The 25836-nt window shown below is 39.6% G+C and overlaps 1 protein-coding gene across 1 annotated transcript in view; it reads left to right on the forward strand.

Moving 5' to 3' along the window:
- The window catches only part of LRP6 (LDL receptor related protein 6), a 115142-nt gene that overhangs the window by 46685 nt on the left and 42621 nt on the right, over window positions 1-25836 (forward strand). The window contains exons 3-5 of the mRNA XM_080391598.1: window positions 6076-6273; window positions 17737-17933; window positions 18671-18802. Of these exons, the coding sequence (XP_080247724.1) occupies window positions 6076-6273; window positions 17737-17933; window positions 18671-18802 (527 nt within the window). The remainder of the gene's footprint in view (window positions 1-6075; window positions 6274-17736; window positions 17934-18670; window positions 18803-25836) is intronic.

Raw genomic sequence — 25836 nt, forward strand, 5'->3', positions numbered from 1 at the left:
ACTGGGAAAAATATTTTATAAAATGTGTTCCAGTAGACCTTTTTCTAGTGTATGGTGTATGTACATGGATGTGGCATTTTGCACTTTGTGTAAAGCAATGCTTAAGACAGGTGGTTCTGAGGCAGGTGTGCTTAGGTGAAATGAGAAACTGCAGCTTTGTTGGGAACCTGTGGGCTCCTAAAACAATAAGTTTAAGGCAAGGAGTTGCAGTGTCTTAGACATCACACCCATTCCCCTTGTAGCTGCTGTCAGTCCATGCAGGAGTGATGTTGTGGAGGCAGCTGAGAAACTGCATGGGGAAGTTAATTTGCACAGAAAATGGTCTTGAGTGCACTGAATGTTAACATAAAAAATCATTGTAGAGCAGCTCTGAAAATGACATTCAACTAATGTCTTAGTTTATTCACAGCGACAAGCTATTGTAAAAATATGGTTCTCAGCTAGCTAAGAACATCTTTTCTCTCATGTTTATCTTGATTGTATCCCAAAGGGATATTCTTCCTCTCCTTTATGAAGAATTATATCCATATTTAATTAGCTATGTGTATTTTTTGCGGCACTGAAAATATTTCCTCAATTTTGTAATTGGTGGAGAAACTTTGTACTGAAACCTTCCTGTGGTACTTTTAGTCCCCTTATTTGAAAATCTATTTTTGGTGTCATTCGATACTTCTGGATTGCAGTTTCCATCCCTCTGTGAACCTGCCTGAAGAAGTTTCTGTTAAGGATACCTGAAGCGTCATTTGATTTGAATGTCTTTTCTTAAACTTCTGAAGGGCCGTGAACATTTCTTCTTCTCAGGTCAAGAGCTATTTTCGATAGACAAACATGTATTTATTGTGCATAATTTGCCTGAACTACTGTAGCACCTATCATTTAACTTTGTATTTCTTTGTTAGATGAGTGCCAGTCCTGCTGGTGCTGGAGCCTGACCAGGCTGCGTTTCACAAGGACCACTGCAGAGCTGATGAGCTCCACAGGGTTTGCTGCACTTCTGAAACCTTTTCAGGCTCTGAAGTTTGGCGGCTGTTTGCATCCCTGTAGAGCTTAGAGGTTCTTAAGTGCTGAAATGAGCATAATTGCAAAGTTGGAGCATTCACTGTGAAGGGCCTCACCAAATAATTGGCTCTCCCTATTAAGCAGCTGCTCTTCCCACTGAATAACATTCAGGAAGGTAAACGTTTGCCTGCCCTGTAAGGTGTCCCAATTAACTGCCTTAAAATCGGCTAAGTGTTGCGTGGGGTATCTCTGTTCAATGAGTGAAACAGTTGCATGCATCTCGATGGGGGCTGGTGTTTTAATGGCACTCCTAGCAGGATCCTAGTTTCGTGTGGGATAGTAGGGCTGAAAGGATCTGCATCAGTGTTGGAGAGCAATGCAGATCAGAAAGTTGCAAAGCTGATGGGTGCTGGTGATGAATTTCTCTGTGTGCATACTGTCAGAGATCACTGCTAAATTACAGCATTTATTCTTGGCATTTGTACTCTGCAAGCTTTTTTCCATGCATGTGGGATATTCTGCTGTCAGCATGCCTAGACTTTATGAGCTTTTTAGAAAAGAAACTCTGTTGTTTATTATATTGTTCATCACACAGAATGGAACCAAGAAAGTTTCCTCATTTTTTTTTTTTGGCCTAAGAAAAAAAAAACCCAAAAACCTAATTTGGGGCACATCGAAACTATGAAGTTACAGGTATATACTACCTAGTGATTTCTGATGCCTTTTAAGAGGAAGTTTTATTGCCTGGATTTACCTTATGTACCTGAGATACAAAAGTTAAAAAATGTTGAATCTAAATATGCATAGAAAAAAGTTTGTAGGGGAAAAAACATTAAAGCTCTTCCTCTTAATTGTTCATAATTTCTATAGATGGTATAACCTTGTAAGATAAACCACCATCTGGGCCACAGTCAAACAAAATACTAGCTAAGTACTGGAGTCTAAGAACCTTCCTCTTTTATATATGTCAAATACTTGATATGTCTTAATTCCTTAAGGGGGGGTGGGGCTGTATCATTTCCTGATACGAGTCCCTAATATTAAAATTTCAAGTGTAAATAAATAGAAATACACTTTATTGTCTTTTTGTTAAATGTTTATAACAGCTCACAACAGTTTCCAGTCTGCTAGTGAAGTCCGACAAGCATGGCATTTAACAGTGTGGAGAAAATACAAGCGAAAAATAATGAAGCAGTTCAAAATATGAAGGTTATTTGTTTAAAACCAAAGTTTTTAAAAATACAGTGGTTATTTATTTAAATATGAAAAAGAATACTAGATGAGCAGGATCAGTTTTAACCAGCTCTGGTATTGTTAGGTTGAAGAGAGATTTGCCTCTGTATGTGTTGACTTGGTACTAAATTAAAGGTCTTTCTGCTAAGTCTGATACTCTTGTTAGGTATGAAAGCATAACATGTTTGTTCAAAAGTCCCTAGGCATAGGGTACATTTATTTGATTTTGCATAGTTTACGTTTGATTGTGTTGCTGCACTACAGCTTCTCCATATGAGTTTCAAACTCCTTGTAAAAATGATGATTTTGGATGAAGTAGCTGATATGTGAAGTACAGCAGGCAGGGTCTGGGCTGGAGGTGGTGGCTGCAGATCCCTGGGGGGGACGGGACGGGACGCAGTGGATGGTGACCATCAGCAAGGAGACAGTAACAAGCAGCTGGACAGGTCCAGAGCTCTAGTACCAGCCTGTTCTAGTTGTAACTGCCTAGAATAACAGTACTATCAGCCAAGTTAAGAAGCATGAGAAAGCATTTCTGTTTCTGGACCCAAATGGGCTTGTTCAAGGCAGTTACAGCATGTCTGTATATTGCCCTCTGGATCTTATGGATTTGGGATTGCCCAGCATGGAGCCCACCTTATGGTAAACATGCTACGTATATATGGGGTTTTTCCTTAACATTAAAAGGGTGATAGAGATTCTAATTTAAATTTTTTATTTTCTCTTTTTCTGGGCTAGAATTAAAATCTTGATTCCTGGATTTAAATTTTAGAGCAACGTATACCTAGATGAGAAGACAGGCAAATGGAACACCAGTATTCTGGTGGTGTCTGAATACCATACTTCAGCATTAGACATTATCTTTCACTTAATGATTTTGCTCTATCCTGTGGGCTTTGGTGGTGGCTTTTTTTAAAAAATTGAAATAATTAAATGTGTTTGAAGAGGATGGGGAGGAGGGAGAATGATCCTTACCTTGTCTGTATGGCTGGCTTACCATTGTTCAGTAAGTCTGTATGTTTTAACATCATCCTTTCTGTATGGTCTCCGTATGGATTACTTACGAACCGTTATATAATGAAACAAGGGTCTGTAAGCCTTCCAGAAAGGAGGAACCAGCACACACATGTGAACAGTCTCTTATTACCTGGAAGAGGGATCTCAGATCTCTGTAGAAAAATCTATAGAAGGACCTCTGCAGTAATGGGAATTTACAGTTGTGTCCATCTGTCCATCCCTGCCACTCTCCCTTGAATATTAGCTAGGGCTCCCTTGCCTCTTAGCATTTGCAGTTAACTTGAAGCATGGTTACAAGAGGAGCATTTCTTCCAGCTGTTTTACACAGTTCTTCCTGCCTCCTCCTGCTCCTATACCCTGTACTTGCTTAGCTGTTACAGAAAAGGGCCTCAGTGCGCTGAGAGAGAAAGTGGCTGTTGGCACCCATGCTGGTTGAGGCAGCTATAGAAGCTCACACACTGCATGCAAGTAGGAGGGCTCGTGGAGCTGTGTGCTGGAATGCAGTTAGACTGTTGACTGATTTTTAGCCCAGACCCGTTCCTTGAGTCCAGTTTCCTCCACGGCCATGTTAAGTCCAGTACTGGAAGCAAAGATGACCTGCAAGAAGTTGCTTAAAAGCAACTGTTACCGAAAGAAATGGTCATCAAGCTATAACCTGCATTACTTCTGCAGCAATTAAAAGCCTGGCTTCCCAAGTGAAGCACAGCCCTTGATGCCACTGGCTGGAGCATGTCTGGTTCCAAAGACGACCTCAATTGAGACATTAAAACCTGCAGGCTTTCAAGCAAGGTGGAGGAAAACAAACAGGTGATAGCGGGGAAAAAATTTTGTTGGAGAAATTGAGCAGTCACTGAAGCTGATTGGAAGTGTGGTGAACTTAAAGCCAGTTCTGTGTGCCTGTGTGGTCGGTCCTCTGACAAATGAATTAGGGCTGGTTTTGTGAAGTCTGGGAAGGCCTTTCTTTGTTACCAATCTACCCTTACCTGTTCTTGCTTGAGTCATTGTAGCGTGTATGAGAGGTGAGAGGGAGTCAGGGAAGAAGATGAGGCTGTGCAATGACTAATGAGCAGTTTCAGCCTGAAAAATTGGTCTAGCGTGGTGGCCAGAGCCTTGGATCCTGTTGACCTTGATGAAGTATTTGGAAGTCTAGGACTTGACAGCTGGGGCAAAGAAGGGTCTGTCTTTTTAAAGAAGTTTAAAATAAATCTTCTCTCTTCTTTCTCACATGTGTTTGCTGGTGAAATGCTGCCTGACTTTTAACTTTTCGTTTTTCAAGTATGTAGCTCCCTTATTGCATAGCTTGACCGCGTTACTTGCTACTGTGCTACCTATTTGAAAATGATTTGGGTTTTTTTCCTTCTTCCTGAAGGAAAACCAGTTTCTCCGTAGCACTTGTTTGTGCCTACAGAAGTCTCACATGTTCTTTTCAGATATTTGTGCTCTGTTTAAGACAGGCACATTGCTCCATGAAGAATGACTTGCTTGGGATTGAATAGGGCGATATTTGTGTTAATCAGCTGCATTTCTGTCCACAGATATAGCTGTGCATTAAAACAAACATGCTGTAGACATGAATTAAGGGGAAAAATATGACATGGAATTTCCTGGCTTTTTAAAATAAAAAAAAATAAATCTTTGCCAAGAATAACTTCATCTGCAAATGTTCTTAAATGTGTTGCACATTTGTTTTTCTTTAAACGATGGGTGGCCAGGCCTCTGCACATGTGGGCACCATATAGTGACATGTTGTGGTTGTGTGATGATCTGGGTTAGTTTAAAGGCTTCAGATCTTTCCTAATCTGGATTGTTTTGACTGAGCCAGGTTAGGGAACAGATACAAGCAGGTATGCTGGCAGATGGCATGAGGTTAGGAGGAGCAGTTTAGGACAGTAGCCTTGTTGTCTGTCCCAACAGTTGCCTGTAACAGCAAAACAGATCAAGTGCCATGGACAAACTTCGTCTGATCTGTTTATATTGCATGTTACTTCTGCTTAGTTATGCATTCTGTTAACAGCCCACAAAAGTAAAGCCATTTTCTACCAGCTGCATAAAAAGGACCAATATTCTTACCCCTACTAGTCTCTAGCCATAATAAAATGGGTTCCCTTGCTTCCCCTCAGTCTTAAATGCAGTAAGGTAACTTCCCTCCCCCCACTACTTGCTAGATAATGTTTAAACATATGCCAGTATATGCTAACATGTTTTAAAACTTGCTTCCACAGTCTTAAAAGATTTATGGAGTGTTTTGCCCAGTCACTGGATGCAAACGTGCTTCTAAACATGTTGACTTAGCTGCCTCTCTCTGAATTTCTCTGGGGAAAAAAAAAGGAAATGTATTGGTCTTCTATCAAATCCACTTCGCTGTCTTGCATGCAGCTATGTCCACTATAAATCCACACACCTTTTTTTTTTTTTTTTTTCCCCTCAGTGCTCTGACCCATGCTAAAGAGGCTGTTGTACTTTTATGATAGTCTGTAGTATCTGTCTTAGCTCTTCAATGTGGAATTCTGAGATTGTTGTCAAGATCTGTTGGATATCCCCAACTTTCTCACTTGACATAAGGAAAGAAAGAAACATATAGAAGTATAACGTGACCTAATACTGTGGGTTTGTCTTACGTTTTCTTCAGCTTTTTGTGAAGTAACTTTGTTTTGTTGTGTTTTACAGGACATGTACCTTACCCAGTAGAACAGAGCTCTACAGACACTGTCTCTGCAGAATAGAGTGTGCCTTTGCCTTTACTAAAAGTTGTAGTCAATGTTCCAGTTGTAGATTTATGTGCGATTACTTTCCTTTTTGTCTTTTCTCTTTTTAAAATAATTATAGGTTCATGTATTGGACAGACTGGGGAGAAGTGCCAAAGATAGAACGTGCTGGGATGGATGGTTCAAGCCGCTCCATTATAGTTAACACAGACATATATTGGCCAAATGGACTGACATTGGATTATGAGGAACAGAAACTTTATTGGGCAGATGCTAAACTGAATTTCATCCACAAATCAAATCTGGATGGAAGTCATAGGTAAGAAGTTTTTGTCTGATGTATGTGATGTGGTGCTTTTCTTTGAAGATGCTGCTTAAGCAATGTCATAATCTGCGTTGCAGGGAATTGTCATGTTCGCATTCGCAAAATTTTAAGCAAACTAGTGCTACCAGAAAGTTTTATCCTTCTCCATCCTCCCCTTTACAAGTCCCCTTCAATGTGACATTGAATGTGTGCTCCTCTTTGGAGTATACTCTTAACTCTTAAAAGAAATACTGGAATCCTATTCTTAATTGTGTAAGACCATTAGCAAAATTGTTCCTTTTCAATAGGTGATCTGTGCTTTGTTGCTGTAGTATTCAGGAATGCAGAAAATAGTCTGAAAAAATAGATCATCATGTACCAGAATTTCAGTAATCCTAGAGGTTGGGAAATAAGTGGAAAACAATCTTTACAGAGAACTATGATAAAATGACTGTTTTCCTCTAACATTTTAATAGTAGTGATGTAATTCTTTTTGATCCAGTCTCGGCTACTTCTTAGTTAAGGGTATAACTAGTACTTTGTATATATGCATTTATCCCTAATTTGGGCGATGACCCTCTTCATTAAATGGGATAGCTTTGACAAATATTGTTTGCACACACAAATGAATCACAGCTTGTGCCAAAGGTATCTTACAAAGATGTGATTTTTTTGAGGTTGTTTGCAAAATTTTGTGATGCTTCAGCTGGTTTATCTGGGCATGAATTCCCTTTGTTATGCTCTTCCTTCTGACCTCGTAGGGACTTAGCCCTTCTTTCACCACGAATCTTAATTTGGCATAAAGAAATCAGTCATACTGACAATACTTGTGTTTTGTGTGGACTTGTGAGTGAGTAGGAACATAGACAGCACATGTGAAACATACCCACTGTCTTTCTATGGTATTTGAACTCCATAGTTCTTGCAACAGTGGTTTGAAAGGTTATGTCATTTTCTTCTTAGATTCTGCCTGTTTCAAGACCTAAAGTTCATGCAGTATTTTTGTAACAGTGTTTGTTCATAGAAAGTAACAGGAATTGGATGCAGTTTAAAATTGTGTCTTTGGATATAAATACTGTAACTAGCTTTGTTAATTCAATACATGGAGATACAGATAGCTGTTTTGAAGTGGTCTTCCATTTGCTATTTATTTTGCAAGAACAAAAACTTCATAGTACCAAAAAAGAGAGAAGTATTTTTAGTGATACTTGCTTTAAAAAATGGAAGATCATCACATAAGTTTTCAAGTAACAGAGAGAAAGGGATGGGAATTGTCATGTACAATAGTAACTTGAGTCTCTTGTTAATTTTTTGGGTTTTTTTAAATTGGTGCCAGTTAACTGGAATATCCAAAAATCTCTTTCTCTCTTAAAAATTATTTGTAATGTTGTGTATCTCCAGTGATAAGAATAGAGATCACGAAACCAGATGTGTAACAGAACTTTAAAAAGGGTGATCTTGACTGAAAGCAATCACATGTAAGGCTCCATGTGACAGCTTGCCACCTGAAAAATTGCAGTCCAGATGTGGAATTCTTTTATGAAATGCTCCCAGTTGTGCTAGGAGTAACAGAAACAAGCAAAACTGAAACAGCCCCACCCTCCCAACAGTAATGTCAGTGGGAAGGAAGTACTACTCCAAAACAACTACTGATAGCATCACACCCAAAACACACTTCAGTGGTGTTGCCCAACAGGATAATTTGTTGGCTCATTTTATTCTTGTCACCCCTTTTTGTGTTCTTATATATACAAGAGGGAAGGGACCACTTTAGTATAACAATATGCTACTGCAGTCTGTCTGATACCCTTCTAGGAGGAGAGCACATATCAGGTGCTGCATTAAATGGTACTGGTTTCAATAGCACCCCTGGAAAATTACATAGGATGTGGAGATGTTTTTTTAAATTTTAATTGCTTGAAAGTGTCCACTATTCATAAATTGGCACCACCACCATCCAACTCAATGTTGACGTTTTTCCCACAGAGCACAAGCCTCCCTGTCTTACCTAGTGTCTCCAGTCTTTCTGGCTCCAGAGCTACTTCAGCGTTTCCTGCTGGCACTACTGTGCTTTCAGTCTTCTTCTGCTGCAGATCCCTTTGCAATTTTTCTCGCACTGGTGGTCTGTTGTGCAGCAGTGTAAATATATTTGGGTTTGGTGTTTTGTTTTTATTTTAATGGTGTTTATTCCCTGGTCTGCCTTTGGCTAACCTGGAAGTGATTGTGAAGGTGCTGATGTGTCTTGGTGTGAAGGGCTGGCCAGCCCTGTCTGTCTGCAGAGAGCTGTGTCTAACTGCTGTCTCATGACACAGAAGTGAAGTCACCTGGTGGATCCCAGCAGTTACCTCATTCCAGAGTAAATTCTCTGGAATCGGTGAAACCTCTAATAAAGACCTGTATAAAGAAGTAATGTAGATTTTTAAACCTACTAACTTTTTCTTACATATTCATTAAAAACAAAATAATTAGTCTAATACTTTAAAGTTGTTGGTTTTATTTTTTTAAAACTGATATTGAAATGTATCAGAAATGTTTCATGGCAGTATGCTAATAAGTTCCCATTTGAGGCGGAGAAAGGGAAATCATCTTTAGAGAGGAAAGCACATACGAGTTCCCTTAAGCGCCCAGAAGCGTGCACCGCTGCTGACAGCACCTGTTTTTCCCCAGGCATGTGAGAAAGTTCTGTAGATTCAGAAAATAGTCAACATCTGTATCCAGGCATTTTTGGTTTGTTTTTTATTCTTTGCAATTACATCATTAGGAGGGAGAAAAAAAAAAAGGAAAGAATTGCAGAAGTTAAGCTGTTCTGCAGTGTGGTTTTATGTATTTTTTTTCCTCTGCTGTGACCTCTTAGCCTCTGCCTGTCTTAAGAAAAAAAGATCTTCTGGGGCTGTCTAAAGTGAATCTTTTTGTTAAATGTTTTTCAGTTTTCCAGCAAATTTACCTTTCTCAGTATGGAATTTTTTACAGCTGTAATTCTGTATTTTGGCTCTTAATTATTTTATTAATCTTTTTTAATAGCTGATTTTCTACTGCTAAAAAAGAGAAGACAATCTCTAATCAGAACAAAAACCCGTGAGATCTTCCAAGTGGAAAAAACCAAACAACCCAAACCCCACAAAGCCTTCAGTCTTTTCCCCTAGTCATCCCTAGCACCCACCCACCCCACCCCACCCAAACACAGATTTTTCTGGGAAAGGTAGAACTAATAACATTAGAGGTTAGAAGGATTTCTATTTATCCCTCCCCCGCAGCAGCAGTCCCTCTGGCTTCTCTCTGTATGTTATCTATGCCCTGTTGAAGCCCGCCCCCCGCCCCCCAATTTATTTTCTCCCTCCTTACCATCCCTGAAACGCACCCATGGTTTCTCATGTTCCTTCATTCAGCATTATCCCTTGCTCCTTTTTCTGTCCCCTGTGTACTCCTGTACTGGCAGCTTGACGTGGCGTTCATGGGCAGTATATTTCAGTTGCTCCTCTTGCCAGATGGGTCAAATACAATGGATTTAAGGTCACTTGCATCTTCACAGTCATCCATTTATTAAGGAAAACTTGTGAAAAGTAGTCATTTTGTGATCCCTGCTTTCCTGAATGGTTGGCCAAGAGATACAAGATGCATTGGGTACGGAGTTGGAGGAGATGTATACTGAACAGACACACCCAGAATGATCAGATAGCCTTGCTTCCATGTGGAAGGATGATGTTGTGTGATTAGGCCAACTTCTTTCCACCACGACCTTTTAAAGTACCCTTTTAAGAGGGCTACTTTGTAGAGTAATTTTCCTTACGAGTTAAGAATGGGAGAGGACAAGATCATTATCATCAAGTGCATAATCTATCTTAAAATAGATTTTTTTTATTATTATTATTTAGAAAGTGATAGTTTTAGTGATTTGTTCTTGATATTTAGACCGTTCTTCTAATGGCTATTTTATATTTAGAAAGTCAATTTGGGTTTTTTTTGTTGCTATCTAAATTTCTTTTGATTAAAACGTGTTATTTTATCGTTGCAAAGTGTTACTAGTTTTTCTGATGCTTTACCTAATGTCAACATGTTTGGGAAAATATTCATACTTCTGGAAGCTGGAGCTATTGAAGAAATGAAAAAGGCAATTGAGTTATTGAAAGATGTATAGATTCATAAAGATGGGATGGTCTAGGTTTAGCAAAGGAAGCAGATGAATAAAGATCTGTCAAGATTTGTGGTGTTGCGTAACATGAGGTGGGAAAGTGTAGCAGATAAATGGCTGGAAAAGCTTTGTGTAAAGCAGGATGACATGAGTTTTAAATGCTTTTGGGGAAGTGAGAAATACTTAGCAGGAACTAACATCTTTACATCAAAAAAATTTCAAACAGTTCAAAGAAAACTGCTTTTGTGGTTTGGATGGTAAAAGAGAATACAATGTAAATAAGGTAAGATACTCATTAGTGTCACTGGCAATATTAAAGTATCGAGGTTCAGGACCTCAGCGGTCTAAAATATGGAAGGAGTGAAAGGAAAACATTTCTACATTGGCATATTTCTAAATCTAAGAAATCCATAACTTCTTGTCTTTTTATTCCTGTAGTCTGACTACCACATCTCTATACCTGGCACTACACAAGTATTAAAATTTAAAGATTTCTATGTCAGAGAAGGACATTGATATGCATGGACGCTTCGCTTTTTGCTTACAGGGGTCTGGATAGTGGAAAAGTACAGTAGGCAGGTGGGAGGAATATGCAGGGGGAGAAACAAAGGAAGCCTTGATTATTTTTTTTTAATTATTTTTTTGATCACCTTTTCGGACAGAACCTAGATAAGCTCCCTTTGGAATTGGTGAGCCTCTAGAGTAAGCAGCATGACAGTGCTGGCAGTAACACTCAGTAAATACGTGGCAGAGTTGCAAATTCATGAGAGAACCTCTACAGCAAATTTTACCAGGATGATGTATCATTCGTTACCAGCTAGCCCTGAGACTTATTAGCCCTAGCTACTCCAGTGATGGGCTTATTAGAATAAAGGGGAAGAGTGCAGAAGTTGGTGACTCATGCCCTTGGTTTGCCAGTGAGAAAAAGGAGCGAACAGTTTTTCATGTCAGAATGTAATAATTAAAAAATTAAATTGGTCCATAGAAAAGATGGTTTTGGTTTTTTTGCAGCTTTCGCACCGCTCTTATCAGAGAGAACAGTTGCTTTTTGTGGGACTAATTAAACAAAACTGAATTGCAGGCAGCTCTCCTGTGAGTAGAGTACCCGAGATAGGTTGGCCTGCTAAGGCAGCTCTTGAATTAATTTTCTCTTCCTTTACCCTGCAGCAGCAGTTCTAATTAATAAGTTAACACGTTACTGGCTGAAGGGAAATGCACTTACAAGGTCCCCCAGGAAGTGTTTGTGCTAATGAGATGGGTTTTGAGGCCACTGTAAGAAAACATACTTTCAGCAACTGTCAGAAAGCTGGGAAGCTCTTGCGGGGAGGTGAATGTCTTAAGTTTGCACTTGAGCATGGATTCTTCTAGTTTCTGTTTTCAAGCATCAGCTCATGTCTGTCTGCCAGATGTTTAGTTGCAGATTTGATGAAACACTGAAAATACTGTGTCCCTGCATTTAGAAGACTTTTTCATTATTTGCATATAATGTGTAGAATATATGACATTACATGCAAGATATAAAATATGGCATTCTGTGTGTATCTTTGTGGATATTTTCTGTGAGATGAAAATGCCTAATGCCCTCAAGCAGTAAAGAGAAACCAGTCTATGGTGAAAAGCCTGTTTCAAGAGCACAGCAACATATTACAGGCCAGTGGAGGAGACAAATAGTGCCTAATTAAAACTGCTAGAGAATCCTGCATAAGCAGAATTAATTAGATTATTTGGACACAGAGCTAGGGTGAATGTCTTCGTTCTTCCCCAAGGTGCTTCTGAAATAAAATGCTGGAAAGGTGGAGCTTCAACACATTTGTGTTGAACATATACATACACTCTATATGGCTAGAGTCACTATGCCACAGGTCACTGCACATTTCTAGACGTTAAATAAAAACATGTAGTACAGGGTGACTAGCCCAGCTGGATCAACAGGGCAGCTCATCAACACTGCATCAAAGACCTGAGATGGCAAATGCAGAATTAGTTGAGGATCACTGGCCCACCTGAAAGTAAAGGAAGAGCAGTGTCAGTTAGGAAGCACGTAGACCACTGTGCAGTCAGTGGGCCTACTGGTGCACCACCTCCTAAACTCCCTCATCTCTTCCTGCTGGTTTCCCAGTCTCCTCCCCTCTTGGCAGAGGTCTTTCATCTACACTGCTTGTCATGGTGGTGTTTGCCTGAAAAATGACCTTCAGAATTACTCCATTTCTCAGGCATGGTTTTACTTCCGATTGACTTCTTCAGACTTTCATTGAAGGTGGGATTTGAAATGGCACTGCTAGACCTTTTATTTGTTACACATATGTTTGGGAAACACATGGCAGTCATGGCTTAAAGAAGTGGCAAAATAGAAAATATTTTGGCTTTAAGAGACAGTATTGTATCCCAGAAGTCCTATTTCCTGTGTACTTTTTAGGTAATTAGAACCAGGCTTGTGTTCTGATAGCAATATTTGAACAAGCATTCATGCTAAAAGTCCAGCTTAATTTTCCAAGTTTGCTCTGCAGATATTTTTGTTAGTTCGGCAGGAGAGAAAACCTTGTAAGCTTCTGAGGGAACTGGAGCTCCCTGCCCTCCTTGTGGCATCCTATGGTTGTCTGCTGGTCTTTCATCCTGCTTCATGTGATGGTGTGCAGGATTCGTGCTGTGCGTGCTTCGGCCACTTGCTAACATTTCCAGTTGTCAACAAGTCAAAGCTGTGTAATTCTTGCAATTTCCTGAATGCTCAGAGATCTGGTATAGTATAAGAAGGAAAATAAATTAAAAATCAGTAAATGCATATACATGCACACGCATACACACAAATCAGAAAGATTTTACCTCTAGCTGGTATGAATTTCTAGCTCTGCATATTGAGTTGTCATTGGATGCCAATATGGTAAATTTTGCCACAGTAGTAAGTATGAAGTATTAAGATGAATTACCTTCATTTTTTCCCAGTCTTGACAGTCATACTTGAAATGGGATTGCAAGGACTGGTACAACACCAGATTATTTCCACACACACACACACACCACCCCCCCACCCCCCACCCCCCTTTCTGATAGCCTATGAGATGGTAATAGCTATGGGATCCTCCAGAGAGATGCTGGAGAAGTAGATTGAAACACAAATGTGAAAATTTTTGCACTCTGCCCTGGAGATTGAGTGCAGGCAGCCTCACAGGTCACCTGAAAGGAGTTTTGCTACTGTGAAGCTGGAATGTTAATGGTTTAGAGATGTACAGGCCAGGATGTCTGAAGTATCCCAGGTTTTCTGCAGGTGTTCTGATCAGTTTTTGAAATAAAAAAACCTGTAACTCGGCCAGAATAGAAGGGATTTGGTTAATGGGAAGTGTTTGGTTTTTTTATTTTTAGGGATAAATGCCATTATGCTTGGATATAAATTGTTATCTGTTAAAATTCTAGGGAAAAAATAATTCTGATATTTAAAATTTATGCTATCTTAATTTTTTGGTGGCTTTATTTTGGTGTGAAATATTCTTAAATTTCATAGCTATAATCTAGCTATGGAATTGAATGCTGGTATTACTTGAAAAAGAAATAAAGGCAGACTGCAGAAATCCTGGTTTTGATAAAGGATATGAACTCAATATTTTTTGGTCATTTTACTGTTAATTTTTATTTCAAGTGAGTTTAGTCTTTGTCTGAAATGCACATTATCCTGAAGCAGGAGCTTATTTGTCATTGTTAGTATAAAACTGGATAGGTTGTCTATGAGTTCGCATGTGTGTATTCCATTTCAGAGTTCAGTAGCCCCTTTTGTAATGCCTGCTTTAACTTGTTTATTATTTGTTTCCTTTATCTAAACAAAGTTATTTCACAGGCCTGTTAGAATACAAATAGAACAAAGCTGAATCTATTTAAATTGGATCTATGTTTTCTTCAGGCAGCAGCAAACTTCACTATAGCAAGTTTTTGTTGTAATTGCATCTCTGATTACCATGTTGATATATAAATAGTTGAATTTAGGAGATCACGGTACACAGCACAGAATTTAATTTCTGCTTGCTTTCTCTCTCTCCCCTCACTTTCCTTGTCTGCTGTCCCCTTCTGCATTTCCTTCCCAGCCAACTAAACAGTAGAGACAGTGACATTTTAAATGTCAATAGCCATCAAGATTTTTAAGGCAAATTTGTGTGATTATATGCCCGGTGCAGGGAATATTATTAAAGTTAGTATGTGCTTAGTGCCATCTAATATGTAGCCAATTTGCATGTTGCTGAAGCCCTAGAGATGTCTCCTGAACGAATAACATTACTCCTTATCCTCATTTCTCACTTTCTCATCATCCTCTGGTGTCTCTTTTTAACGAGACTAATGATATGAATACAGCAGTTTGAAGGAACTGAAGAGCTTAGTGCAGGATAATAGGATGTAGTGCTTTTTGCTGTCATATCACTTGTTCCAATCAAGCCTGGGCTGGTAACGTAGAGGCTGAAGGTGGTTGCCACCAAAGAGCTGTCAGGTCATGTCAGTCCAATTACACCTGCAGTGCTGTACCTGGTACCGGGGTTGGCAGCTTTATTAGTGAGGCCAGAAACCTGGCTGCTCCCCAAGCCCACGTGGGTGCTTGAGAAACACTCGGCAGGTGGGAAGCAACCGCTCCTGTAAACCGTGCACAGAAGTTGAGTGCTACGAGTGATGTTCTGCTCCCCTTCTTCCACCGGCCTGTCCCAGCCACTAAAACCAGAGCTCTGCAGTTTCTAATGCAGGTCATGCTGAAGCATAACTGCTTCGTGGCAGCCATCAGAAGGTCATTTCTTGCTCCCTCTCCCCTTCCTTTTCCTGTTTTTTAGCACCTTGGCTCTCCAGCCCTTTCCCTCTGCTCCTCATTAGCCTGTGGCGGCTCATTTAGCACGACTCGGCAACTGCTTCAGTGCTGACACACGCTGTGTGGCTGCTGTTCAGCAAGGCTGCAGGTGCAGCCTGTGGAGGGTGTTCAGAGGGGAAAAAAGCCCTGCTGGGTTTGCTGATTGGAGGTGAGCTATCACCTTGTAGTGGCTTGCTGGAAACAAGGGATGTGGAGTACGGTGTTACTTGTAATGCTCATCTTGATGATGAGATGCAAGGAATACAGGCCGTTGTATTTGGGCCCAAAGCCATTCATTTTCATGTGACAGTACCTTGTATCTGCTGAGAAAAATGATACAGTTTTAAGAGTAATTGCTTCAAGGCTGTGGCTGACCCTGCAGTCGAACGAAGGTTTAAGTAAGGGCCACAGTCCACCTGATTGCTTTGTCATATGAGTAGATGGTTGTCTGAAAGTTAGGCACGTCTAACAGTGTCTATTGTACTCCCGAGATTTACTCCCCCTAGGAATGGTGGGTGCTAACCACATGTAAAATTCCTGTGCTTTTTGGTTTTTTTTTTCAAGTAAATAGCAAGATAGAATGCTCTATAAACACATGGCTTCTCATGTGCATGGGAGTGCTGTATTTGGTGCAGATTTGGTTATAGTGAGAGCTTTGGACTTTTATTGTTTCTGTCCCATATGACAGATGTCACAAATTTGTCATTAAGACTCAGTCTCCAAGCCTGCTATAAACAAAAATTATTCAAATCTTGAAGGTATTTAGGGTTTGGGGGTGGGACTGGTAAAAATGTTTACAGAATTAGAATACCTTTATTCTTGGGAGGGGAGTTTGTTGTGGGGTTCTGGCTTTACTGTTTGGCTGGTAGATTTCAGCTGTAAATGATACTACAATATAGTCTTTTGTAAGATGCTTAGTTGGAGCATTTAATTAGAAGCAAAATACATACCTGACTCCAGACAGAAATAAGGAAGAAAAGATAATATGTCCTACTTTCGAGTGCAAAATATCAAGAAATGGAAAATTTTGTTTGGTGTAGAATTGGAACACTAGAGTGACAAGTAAAGGAATGTATGTTTTTCTTGGGAGCAGAAAAAAATAGAAACTTTAAAGGTAGTGCATCTTTTTCCAGAAGCTAAGGTGAAAGAGTGGTAATGACTTCAATCTCTTTGTACTCAGAATCATTGGAAGAAGATACCTTCAAGTTTCTTGCTTTAATATACTCTTCTGTTACATTTTAACAGAAAATACTTGGAAAATAAGAGTGGTTTTGTCCTCTACTAAACTACTTCAGTTACTGACTTCTTTGCAGAAGTGATGCATACAGTGTGGGGGTGTTTTCTCAGTAAATATACAGATAATGACTATGACTTTCCTCTCTGCAAGAAGAAAATTGGGAGGCTAGTGTTCATAGTGTAACCTAGGGGAATAAGGGAGTAGTAAACTTGTGTGTCAGTGCCTTACGCTTTCAGTGCAGGAGAGGGATGGCAATCTCTAATGTTCAGTGGGAGCTTGTGTATCTGAGAACACATGTGTACCCGTGCAGTTAAGAAGAAATGAGGTGGGAAGAAGCGTTTGTGTCAGTGGTACTTGTGTGGCCCTGCTTTGAGTGGGGTGTTTGTCCAGATGACCTCCAGGATCTTCTCCATCCTAAGTTTTTTCTGTGATTCTGAATAAAATAACCAAAAGAACTGAGCTACTTAATTCCAGTTCTGAGGAACCTGGGTACGGATAATTAGTTTCTACATCACAAGAACCTGGAAAAACTGTCTTCAGTCATGTTTGTGCTGCATTTTTGTGATGGCTAATGAGAATGTGTTTGTATATATACATAAAATATATGGGTATAGTCTTTAATTTTGTTTATGGACCTGGAGACAGGCAGTGACCCAGTTTGCTCAGAAATGATACCATTACCATGGCAGATCAGTAGAACTGTGTTTAATTGCACTGCTTACAATAAAAACAATAGCTTAATAGTTATCATAATAATGAATCATGAAGAGTAACTTTAAGGGTTTCTTTGTAGTGAAACTATTTGCCATTAGAATATTTTTCTGATGGTTCAAAAGAGCAAAACTAGAAGAGATGGATGGACTGTTAACTGACCAAATGCTGTCTCAGTTTGGAATCTGCTGAGGCTGAAAATGGTGGACATCATATATCAGCAGGTAGCAGCCAGACTTCCATAAAATCAGCTGGCATTTTCCCCACTTGCTCATGATGACAGAGTTTCACAGGTATTGATTGTTACAGGAGCGCTGAGAAATAGCCACAGGCTTAAGTAAGGATTTCAGTTGGCATCTCTTGCGACCATCTTAGCATCAGTAGGCAGCCTGGAAGTAGGACTCCTGTATTGTTACCCCGTATCATTCCCCAAAGTGGGTGCACTGTATTTGTTCCCCATAAATAAATAGGAAGTTCTGAATAACAGTACTTAACATTGTTAAATTTCTTTTCACAAAAGCTACATTCAAACAAAACCGTAGCGTGAATTGTGTTCGAGCATTCATTTTTTCCCCTGTATTCTATTAGGCAAGCAGTGGTTAAAGGCTCCCTTCCACATCCTTTTGCTTTGACGCTCTTTGGGGACACGTTGTACTGGACTGACTGGAACACGCATTCGATCTTGGCCTGCAGCAAGTACTCCGGGGAGGACCTGCGTGAAATACATTCCAACATCTTCTCTCCCATGGATATCCATGCTTTCAGCCAAAAGAGGCAGCCAAATGGTAAGCTGTCTTGCCTTCTTTTTTTAACTGCAAGTTGGAACTGATTTGCAAAAATATTAATTAGTCTTTCTGTATGGTAGTGGGTGGCTTCACCTACGTCATGATGCAATTTTTCCAATGCAGAGATTGGGAAAAGACCCAAAGAGAAACCAAATATTCTCTACATTGTTTTTTTAAATGCAAAAAACCTCTTGCTTTTTTTCTGCCTACCACATTTATCCTGTTGTTGTATTCCATCTTCTGTTTCATGTGCCATTACTTTAGGCAACGCGGTATTTTTATTTTTTCCAAGTAGTAGTTCCTGAATGGAAAGTAGTGTTAATTTGGCAGATGATATTAAGCAAGACTAGCTCTGTGTAATAAGCACTCTTAACCATTGTGTAAATTTACTGTGTTTGCATCTTGTTTTTATATATACAACCTACTATACATTCAGCACCAATGTGCTGAATAGTTTGTGAAAATGAGGAGAGCAGAGCTGAAACAAGGCTCTTGTTTAGAGCTATGTGCTCCTTCCTCAAGAAAGGAAACGTTCAACATTTGGGCATTTTGGTATCATAAATACCCCACTACTCAACACTTGGAATTAATTTTTCCTTGTTCTGTGTTTATAATTTCCTTCTTTAATCTGTGTTGCTGCCACCAATTCTACCACTCAAATGCCGTATGTGTCTTAACACATGAGATGAGGTCATTCGTTGTCAGAAGCATTAATCTGTGTGATTTATGTTTAACAGCTACAAACCCATGCGGAATTAATAATGGTGGCTGCTCCCACTTGTGTTTGATGTCTCCTACCAAACCCTCTTATCAGTGTGCGTGTCCCACTGGTGTGAAACTTCTTGAGAATGGAAAGACCTGCAAAGATGGTAGGATTTGGTTTTTAAAAATCCTTTTAAAAACACGAACAAATACACAACAAAGTATTTTTTGAAGGGAAAAGGGTTCTTCTAGCTTCGCTATATAATGCGCATTAGGGATGGCAGATTGTGAAATTGTGCATGCTTTTGCAGTACAGATATGTGGTTGGAAAATGCCCTTTACTTTTCAAAAAGAATGTCATGGCTGAAAAGCAGGTTAAAATTTAGTTTAAAATTTTTAAAATCCAGTTACAAAATTTAGTTTGCAATTCTGTCTCTGTCACTAATTCCCTGCAGATTTTTTGGAGGGGCTCTGTTGTTCCCTTTTCTTAGAGAAAATGATACCTACCTCATCTGTTGTCTCTAAAATATTTCTGATGTTATTGTTCATGAATTAGTATTTGGTTAATAGGATTGTCCAATAAACACAGTTCTTTTTTTCAGGATCTGATGTCTGTTTATTACACATGCATACACCTGGAATCTCTTTCAGTTCACATGCATAAAGTTAGGTACCTACATCTGTATAGAGGAACTGAAAACGGCATGTTTTTAGAGGTGTTGAAAGTGTTTCCCTTAAAACTCAAGACGTGGTCAAGTCTTAGGGCTGCAAGTGCTCACCCAGAAGTGCTTTTAGTGTCTCATTGTTCACTAATGTATATGATTTTAAGTTGTTACATCTTGTAAGTATAGGTCTTGAGACATGCTGTGGTGGTTGTAGTACATTAACAGGATCAAATAACACTGGGAGATAATTAGCTTGCTCATCAATAACCATCTTTTATGCAGATCATCTATGATAAAGGTACATGGAGGAAGAAACAGAAAGATACAGTAGAACTTACTGTAAATAGACTAAATAAAAAGTATACAGAAATAATTTCTGTTAAATTATCATTTTATATTTTAAAAATTCTTCTGGGCTTGTCTGTTATGTGTTTCCTTTAATTTCATGCTATTTCATGCTCTCTGTTGATTATATTTGTGTCTGTGTGAACCTTGTTAAAATAAATTGCTGCTTTTATGTGAAAAATTCAAAAGCTGCTCCCAATTCGGCCTTGGAGGATTGTTTGTAGGAATTTACCAATACATGCACAAGATGTTTTTCTTTCCATTTCTGCCAGTACAAGGAACAAGCTTTAATAATACAGCTATGAGTTGGTCATATTTAGTCAGAATCTGACACAAATTCATGTGCTTTTTAAAAATTACTTGATATGCACAGATAAACTCCTCTGTGGCAGCAGATAGCTAAAGCAGTTGTTACCCAATACAGGCATGTTTCCAAAAGCAGAGCTGCACAGGCTGGGGGACTGGAAGTGTTGAAGCTTTGGTCACTTGCCAAGCAGAGGCAGAAGGTAAGGCAGCAGAGGCTGAAGGACTAAGGACAACAGTTGGAACAAGCCCTGGAGAGATCAAGAGAGAGAAATTGCTTCCTTTTGACTTACCGTGGATTGAAAAAGGGCCAGGGACTTCAGGCAAGAGGGGCTGTACCTTTTTGCTCCCCCTGTGCTGTGTTCCAAGGAACAGGTCATTGTATCGCAGAAATGCCCACTTCACTGCTTGGGTTCAGCCCCATGTCCTCATGGAGGCAAACTGCCACACAGGTTAACTGTCCTGTGCGGCCGTGCTGAATGGCACCTTTCTAGCCTATCAAAGTAAATTACAACAGGCAAATAGAGGAATGGTACTAAAAATAAGCCAGAAAACAAAATCTTATTAAAAGGACTTTAACTTCTCATGCAAAGATACTCAAAATCATCAGTTCACTTTTTCAGCCATTCCTTACAGCACAGAACTTACAACTATTGCTCTTTTTTTCCCACTCTCCAAACACAAGAAACCAAATTGTATATTCTCAGTCAGCTGTAGAGTATATTTGGCTCACAAAATATAGCTCCCATTCTATCAGGAATTTTGTTAACTAATTTACTACAGCATGTTGTCAATCTGTATGCAAAAAACTTTATATAAGAACATTCATTTATCTTATGCTTGTTGATATAATGTTGCATTTTTAACCACCATTCTGGTATTGTGTCTTTCCAAAACACTGCCTCTCGCTTTTCAAGAAGAAAAATGCAGGGGGAAGAGAAAATTGAGTCTATTTAGCTCAGTGAGTGTCGCATACCAATGCTTCTTGGACATAGAAATGAGTTATCACATAACCCAAGTGAAACAACCTACTCAAGCTGTGCATCAGGTCCATTGATTTCACTTAACTTTGATTCTGTGCAAAGCTAGCTAATTTCTGGGAGGAGTGTGAGGGAGCTGTAGTTTCAGCATTTAGAGCTGAGCTTACTCCAAAATAATATTTTTTTTACTGTTTTTTCACCCCTCACTGAAGAGAGGTGTGGGTTGTAGGCTTGGGGCTTTTGTTAGTGACCTACAACTTTCCGGAGCTCTTCAAGGCAGAGATTCACTGGAATTATTGATCTGGGGAAGGGAGAAGAGCATGGCAGTTGAGCAGAGCCAGACTAGCCACAGACCAGATTTTGAGAAGTAAATCTGTACATGTTTTTGTGTTGAATTCCTTTCCTAGGCTGCTTCATGACCCTGGGGAAATAAATTTATTTTTTCTTTTTCAGGTGTATGGAGTGGCAGGGGGTGGTTCTGGTTTCTTGGGCTGTTTCTTTCCCTTTGTACTTGCCTGTTTACTATATCTGCTGTGAAAGTAGAGGTGAACCCTGAGAACTGAACATTTTTACCTTGAATCGTTTCAGTGTATACCTATTATGCTGAAACAGAATGATGAATTCTCTGTTTGCAATTAGAACATGTACATGACTCTGGGGTAAGGAAGGAAGGAGGGGTGACTTGCAGGTGAAGAAAGGTGAACAATGAGGCTAAGAGTGTCTTTTCTTTAAGATATTTTTGTCATCTAGCAGTACACTAAAATCAGACTGGTTCCTAAACAGAATTGTTTCATTCTGAAAGGAGCCTCTTTGAGGAGAGAACTTCATTTCATGCTGCACTGTTGAGAGCACCGGCCTGGACTGGAAAGATTTTGATGGGTGAATTTTGAGTGTGTGTTTGTGGTGTTTGCATTGCTTTGGCATTGACAGATGATCCTTGCAGCCAAAGGTGAGGCTGGCTGACCCTCCCTGAGCAGTTTCCATGACAACCTAGCATTTTTGAATAATCTTGGTTTATAGGAGATCTTTTCCACCCTCCCCTTTCTCCCAGTGTTAGTTTCTCCGTTTTTTGTAGGGCTTTTTTTTTATCACACCTTAGAAGAGTTTTGCCATTTCTTGTGAGAGCTATGAATATAATCCACCCCCCTCCATCTATTTAGAAACACTTTCCATAGTGTTTCAGGAAAGGGTGATAACTTGGAACAAAATTAGCTATTTTTCTAATAGCGGATAATACTGGCTCTGGTTGTTCATGTCTTGATCGCTATTCCTCTTAAAAAAAACAGTTAAATAACTGAGATGTGGGCTTGTAGCAAGCTCTTATCCCCTTTGCCTGGATGAAAGTTTCTAAGACCCTGCCCTTCAAAGAAAAAAAGAGGCAGAATAAACAGTTTTCATGGCCAGCTATTCCTTGGTCAGTAACATCCAAAGCAGAGAGTCCTCTCTGAGCACCCAGGTGCTTCTGCAGGAGAGCTTTTACCTACTGTTGTTGTGTCTTGGTAATTTACTGTCCTGTTCTGCAGGACATACTGGGATTTCTCTTTTTCAGTATTATAGGCACTGCTGTTCTGAGTTTGACAGTGCTATGTTTAAATGACCTGTCTGATAGTTGTTTTTATAAGAAAATTTAGGTTTGTCTTAGGAGTTTGTCATAGGAATTACATTCCTGCTTGTGCTCAAAGATCTCTCTGTCCATGTGCTCAGCTTCTGTCTTTGCCTGCAGTGAATTTTACGCATTTCCTGCATTTCCTATTACCAATACAGATGCGTGGTTTGTACTGAGAAAACCAATGGTGACTTCAGCTGAGCAAAGAGATGTGAGTTTCCTCATGAAGAAAAAGCACTGCTTCAGACTTTCATTTCAGCCTTGCTTTGGTCATTCTGTTCTCTTCCAGGAAAACAGTTTATTTTGCCCATGGACATTCACATCCTATTTCCCTTGTAGGCCTGGAGGCAGTAATCAGAAATCTGCACTTCCTTTTGTGATTTAGGGCTGCCCAGTGGGTAGTCTGCTTTGTTGGGAGCAGCCAGATCAAGGTATTAAATTAACACCCGAACTCTTTCATTTCTTTTAAAGGAAAGAAAAAATCCATTATTAATTTCACATGCATTGCTTTTGCCTTTGTAGTTTTAAGGTTGAGCTTGTCTAGATGAAAAAATCTTGTTTGGACTTTAGTATCAGGGGCTCTCTGACAATAGTGATTTTATAACTGGGGAAAGACATTTAGGAAATAAATATTTTAGTCAAATGTCTGGTAATTCTATTGAGGATGTATTAATAATCTTGATTTCTCAGAGACAGAAAATGCGTTATGCATGTCTTAGCTCTAGCACTTCTTATGTATGAATTCCTGAGCGTGTGTCTGTGTAGCTGTACTAGCCTTAGCAATTACTGCTGGTTTTCAAGGTAAATAACTGACAAATGACTGAAGCCTGCATATCATTGAGAAGGTGCAGTTCATCGTAAAAGTTAGCTTTGAGGTTCAACGTCTAGTGTCCTGCTATGCCACTGCATGTATCTGCTTGCTTGCTTGCTTAGTTTCCCCTTTTCTCCCCCTTCCCTTGACTTCAGCTAGCACATAATTTAAATTATTTTGATTTTTTAATAGTGACTTTTTGAAGAAAGTATTAGTTCCAGGAATAATGTAATGCACCATCCGTGAGCTTGTAATCCCAGCTTCCAAAGTGCTTAATAAAAGTAGGCTAAAGCTCTCAAAAATAAGAGTCTGGAGTAAAGCTTTTATGTCCATATTTAGACATCTTAAGTAAGGCACTTGATTTCAGAAAAACTGCTAACTATCCTGCATACTCCATGACCTGAGGCAGTGCTAGAAAGAATCTTGAGCTTGGTCCCCAGTGTGAATATTTTGGGAGGGTTTTTTGGGGTTTTTTTGTTTGTGTTTGTTTTTTTTTTTTAAGTAGATTATGGGTTGCTAAGATCACTTAGGATTATGTGGGAGATGAGCATGGAAAGTAGACAGAGGGACTGGACTTTAACTATGGGACAGCTGTATGCTTACTCTGCCTGCAGGTGTTTGTGTGGGAGCTCTGATTTGAAGGCTGTGAGCGCACACCCCAGCATACCTGGTGGTCTGTGCTGTCAAACCCAGCACTGTATTTGAGATGTACTTGTGTCTACAGACATGCTTGTTGGGTGCAGTAGAGATCACCAGTACAGAGTAGCCAACAAGGAGGGCAGTAAGCTCTGCTCCAGGTCTCCTGCGTGTTCATCTAGGCCACTTCATCCTTGTATGTGCAGTGTGAGGTGTCTAGAGGAAAACAGCTTCAGGTCTGCATATGTGTGCTGAGGTCAGAGCTCTGGTTGCAGTCTTGATGCACCTTTTGAAAGCATTTGAGCCGTTTGAGGTGTTTTATACATTTGTGGCTTGTTCCAGTCTGCCAGTAAGTGCTGATGAACTGAAAAGAACAAAAAGTTATGCTGGCATGCACCCTACATTGTTTTTTCCTGCCTTTTCATTCTTTTTTTTGAAATCTGTTTCCATACCCATGGTGTTCTCCATCATGCTCATTATTATAGGCATACTTCTTCCTGGAGAGGCAGACTGAAAAGTCCGGAGATTCTGCAGTCACATGCTAGCTTTTGCATTATAACTGGTCTTTAGTTCAGTTAGAAGTGAATAAAATTGATTCTGTTATGTCCTGGCAACCTTGAGTATCTTGAGCCATTTTCTGACTGGGTGATGATCAGTGCCTAGCCAGGTAAACTTTGTACAGCTGGTATTTGCCACAAGTACAAATTGTTTATTTCAGTTTTGAGACCACCTTCTTTACTTGACTGCCATCAAGGTGGTAATGGGATCAGTCCATAAATGTGCTCAGCTCTTGCATTTGCAATTTTTGCTGTTGTCTGAAGACATCCAGAGTGATCTTTCGCTCAGCCTACCTTGAGGTGAGATGCTTCTCTGCTACTCAGTTTATTTTTCCTGAACAGAATGACTGGTGACCTAATTAAGCAGCTGAGGTGTGGGTTTGCAAATGGGTTGCTAATAGCTCTAAAGTAAGCTTTAAACTTTTGTTGCTTGGTTGGAGGGGTGAGGGTGGGGTTTGACTGTGAGCTGGAATTTTAGCCAGGCCCCCAGATCAAGACCATGAAGTTCTTAGCTCAGGGATCCAGAGTGCAGCATGGGTTAGCTGAAAACCAGGCATTTTCCCAATGGCAAATTAAAGCTTCAACACAGTGGGTTATTTGACTAAACAACAGTATTGCAGCCTGAAAGCAGGATACTGAAGCTGTTGAAACGGATTGTCTTTGAGAAGAATTGGAAAGTCAATTGGTCAGCTTTAAGCCTGAGTTTCAGCAAAGGTATGGTTCTACTCAGTTGAGTCTTTCTGGGGACCTGGCATTGGTTCTTCAAAATGACTGTCAACTTAAGCTAAAGCCCACAAATTATTTTTAAATTATGCCTTACACTTTTTGTGTATATGGTAGACTATATATAGCTTTCTAACTGTACAGAAATCTGAGGTTAGTGCATTTACTGAACCTCAGTTTTACTAGATAATGCAAAGAAGATATAATTGTTTGGGCTTTTAAATATGATTTTCATAGTTTTGTTTAAAAGATTAAGTTGGATAAAAGACTGAAGTTGCTAAGAAAGAAAAGACTAGATGTTTCTTTCTTGAACCTAATTTTTTGGGATTAGTTATGTATTAATACTTTACGTGACCATAATGCAGCTGAATGCTTGGATCTTATTGCTCGATTGTTTGATATACTTAGCAGCAATAAATACAGATGTACATGTAGACTGTCGTGACAAGATCAGTTGCTTCCATAATTATAAAAAATTCTTACTAACATGCCTGTTTTGCATTTACTATGTCACAAGCCCTACATGATTTTGAAGGATGCATAGACATGTAATTAGAGGTTCCACCTTCCTGATA

The sequence above is a fragment of the Falco punctatus genome (genome assembly GCF_963210335.1).
Source record: "Falco punctatus genome assembly, chromosome: 6".
Lineage (NCBI taxonomy): Eukaryota > Metazoa > Chordata > Aves > Falconiformes > Falconidae > Falco > Falco punctatus.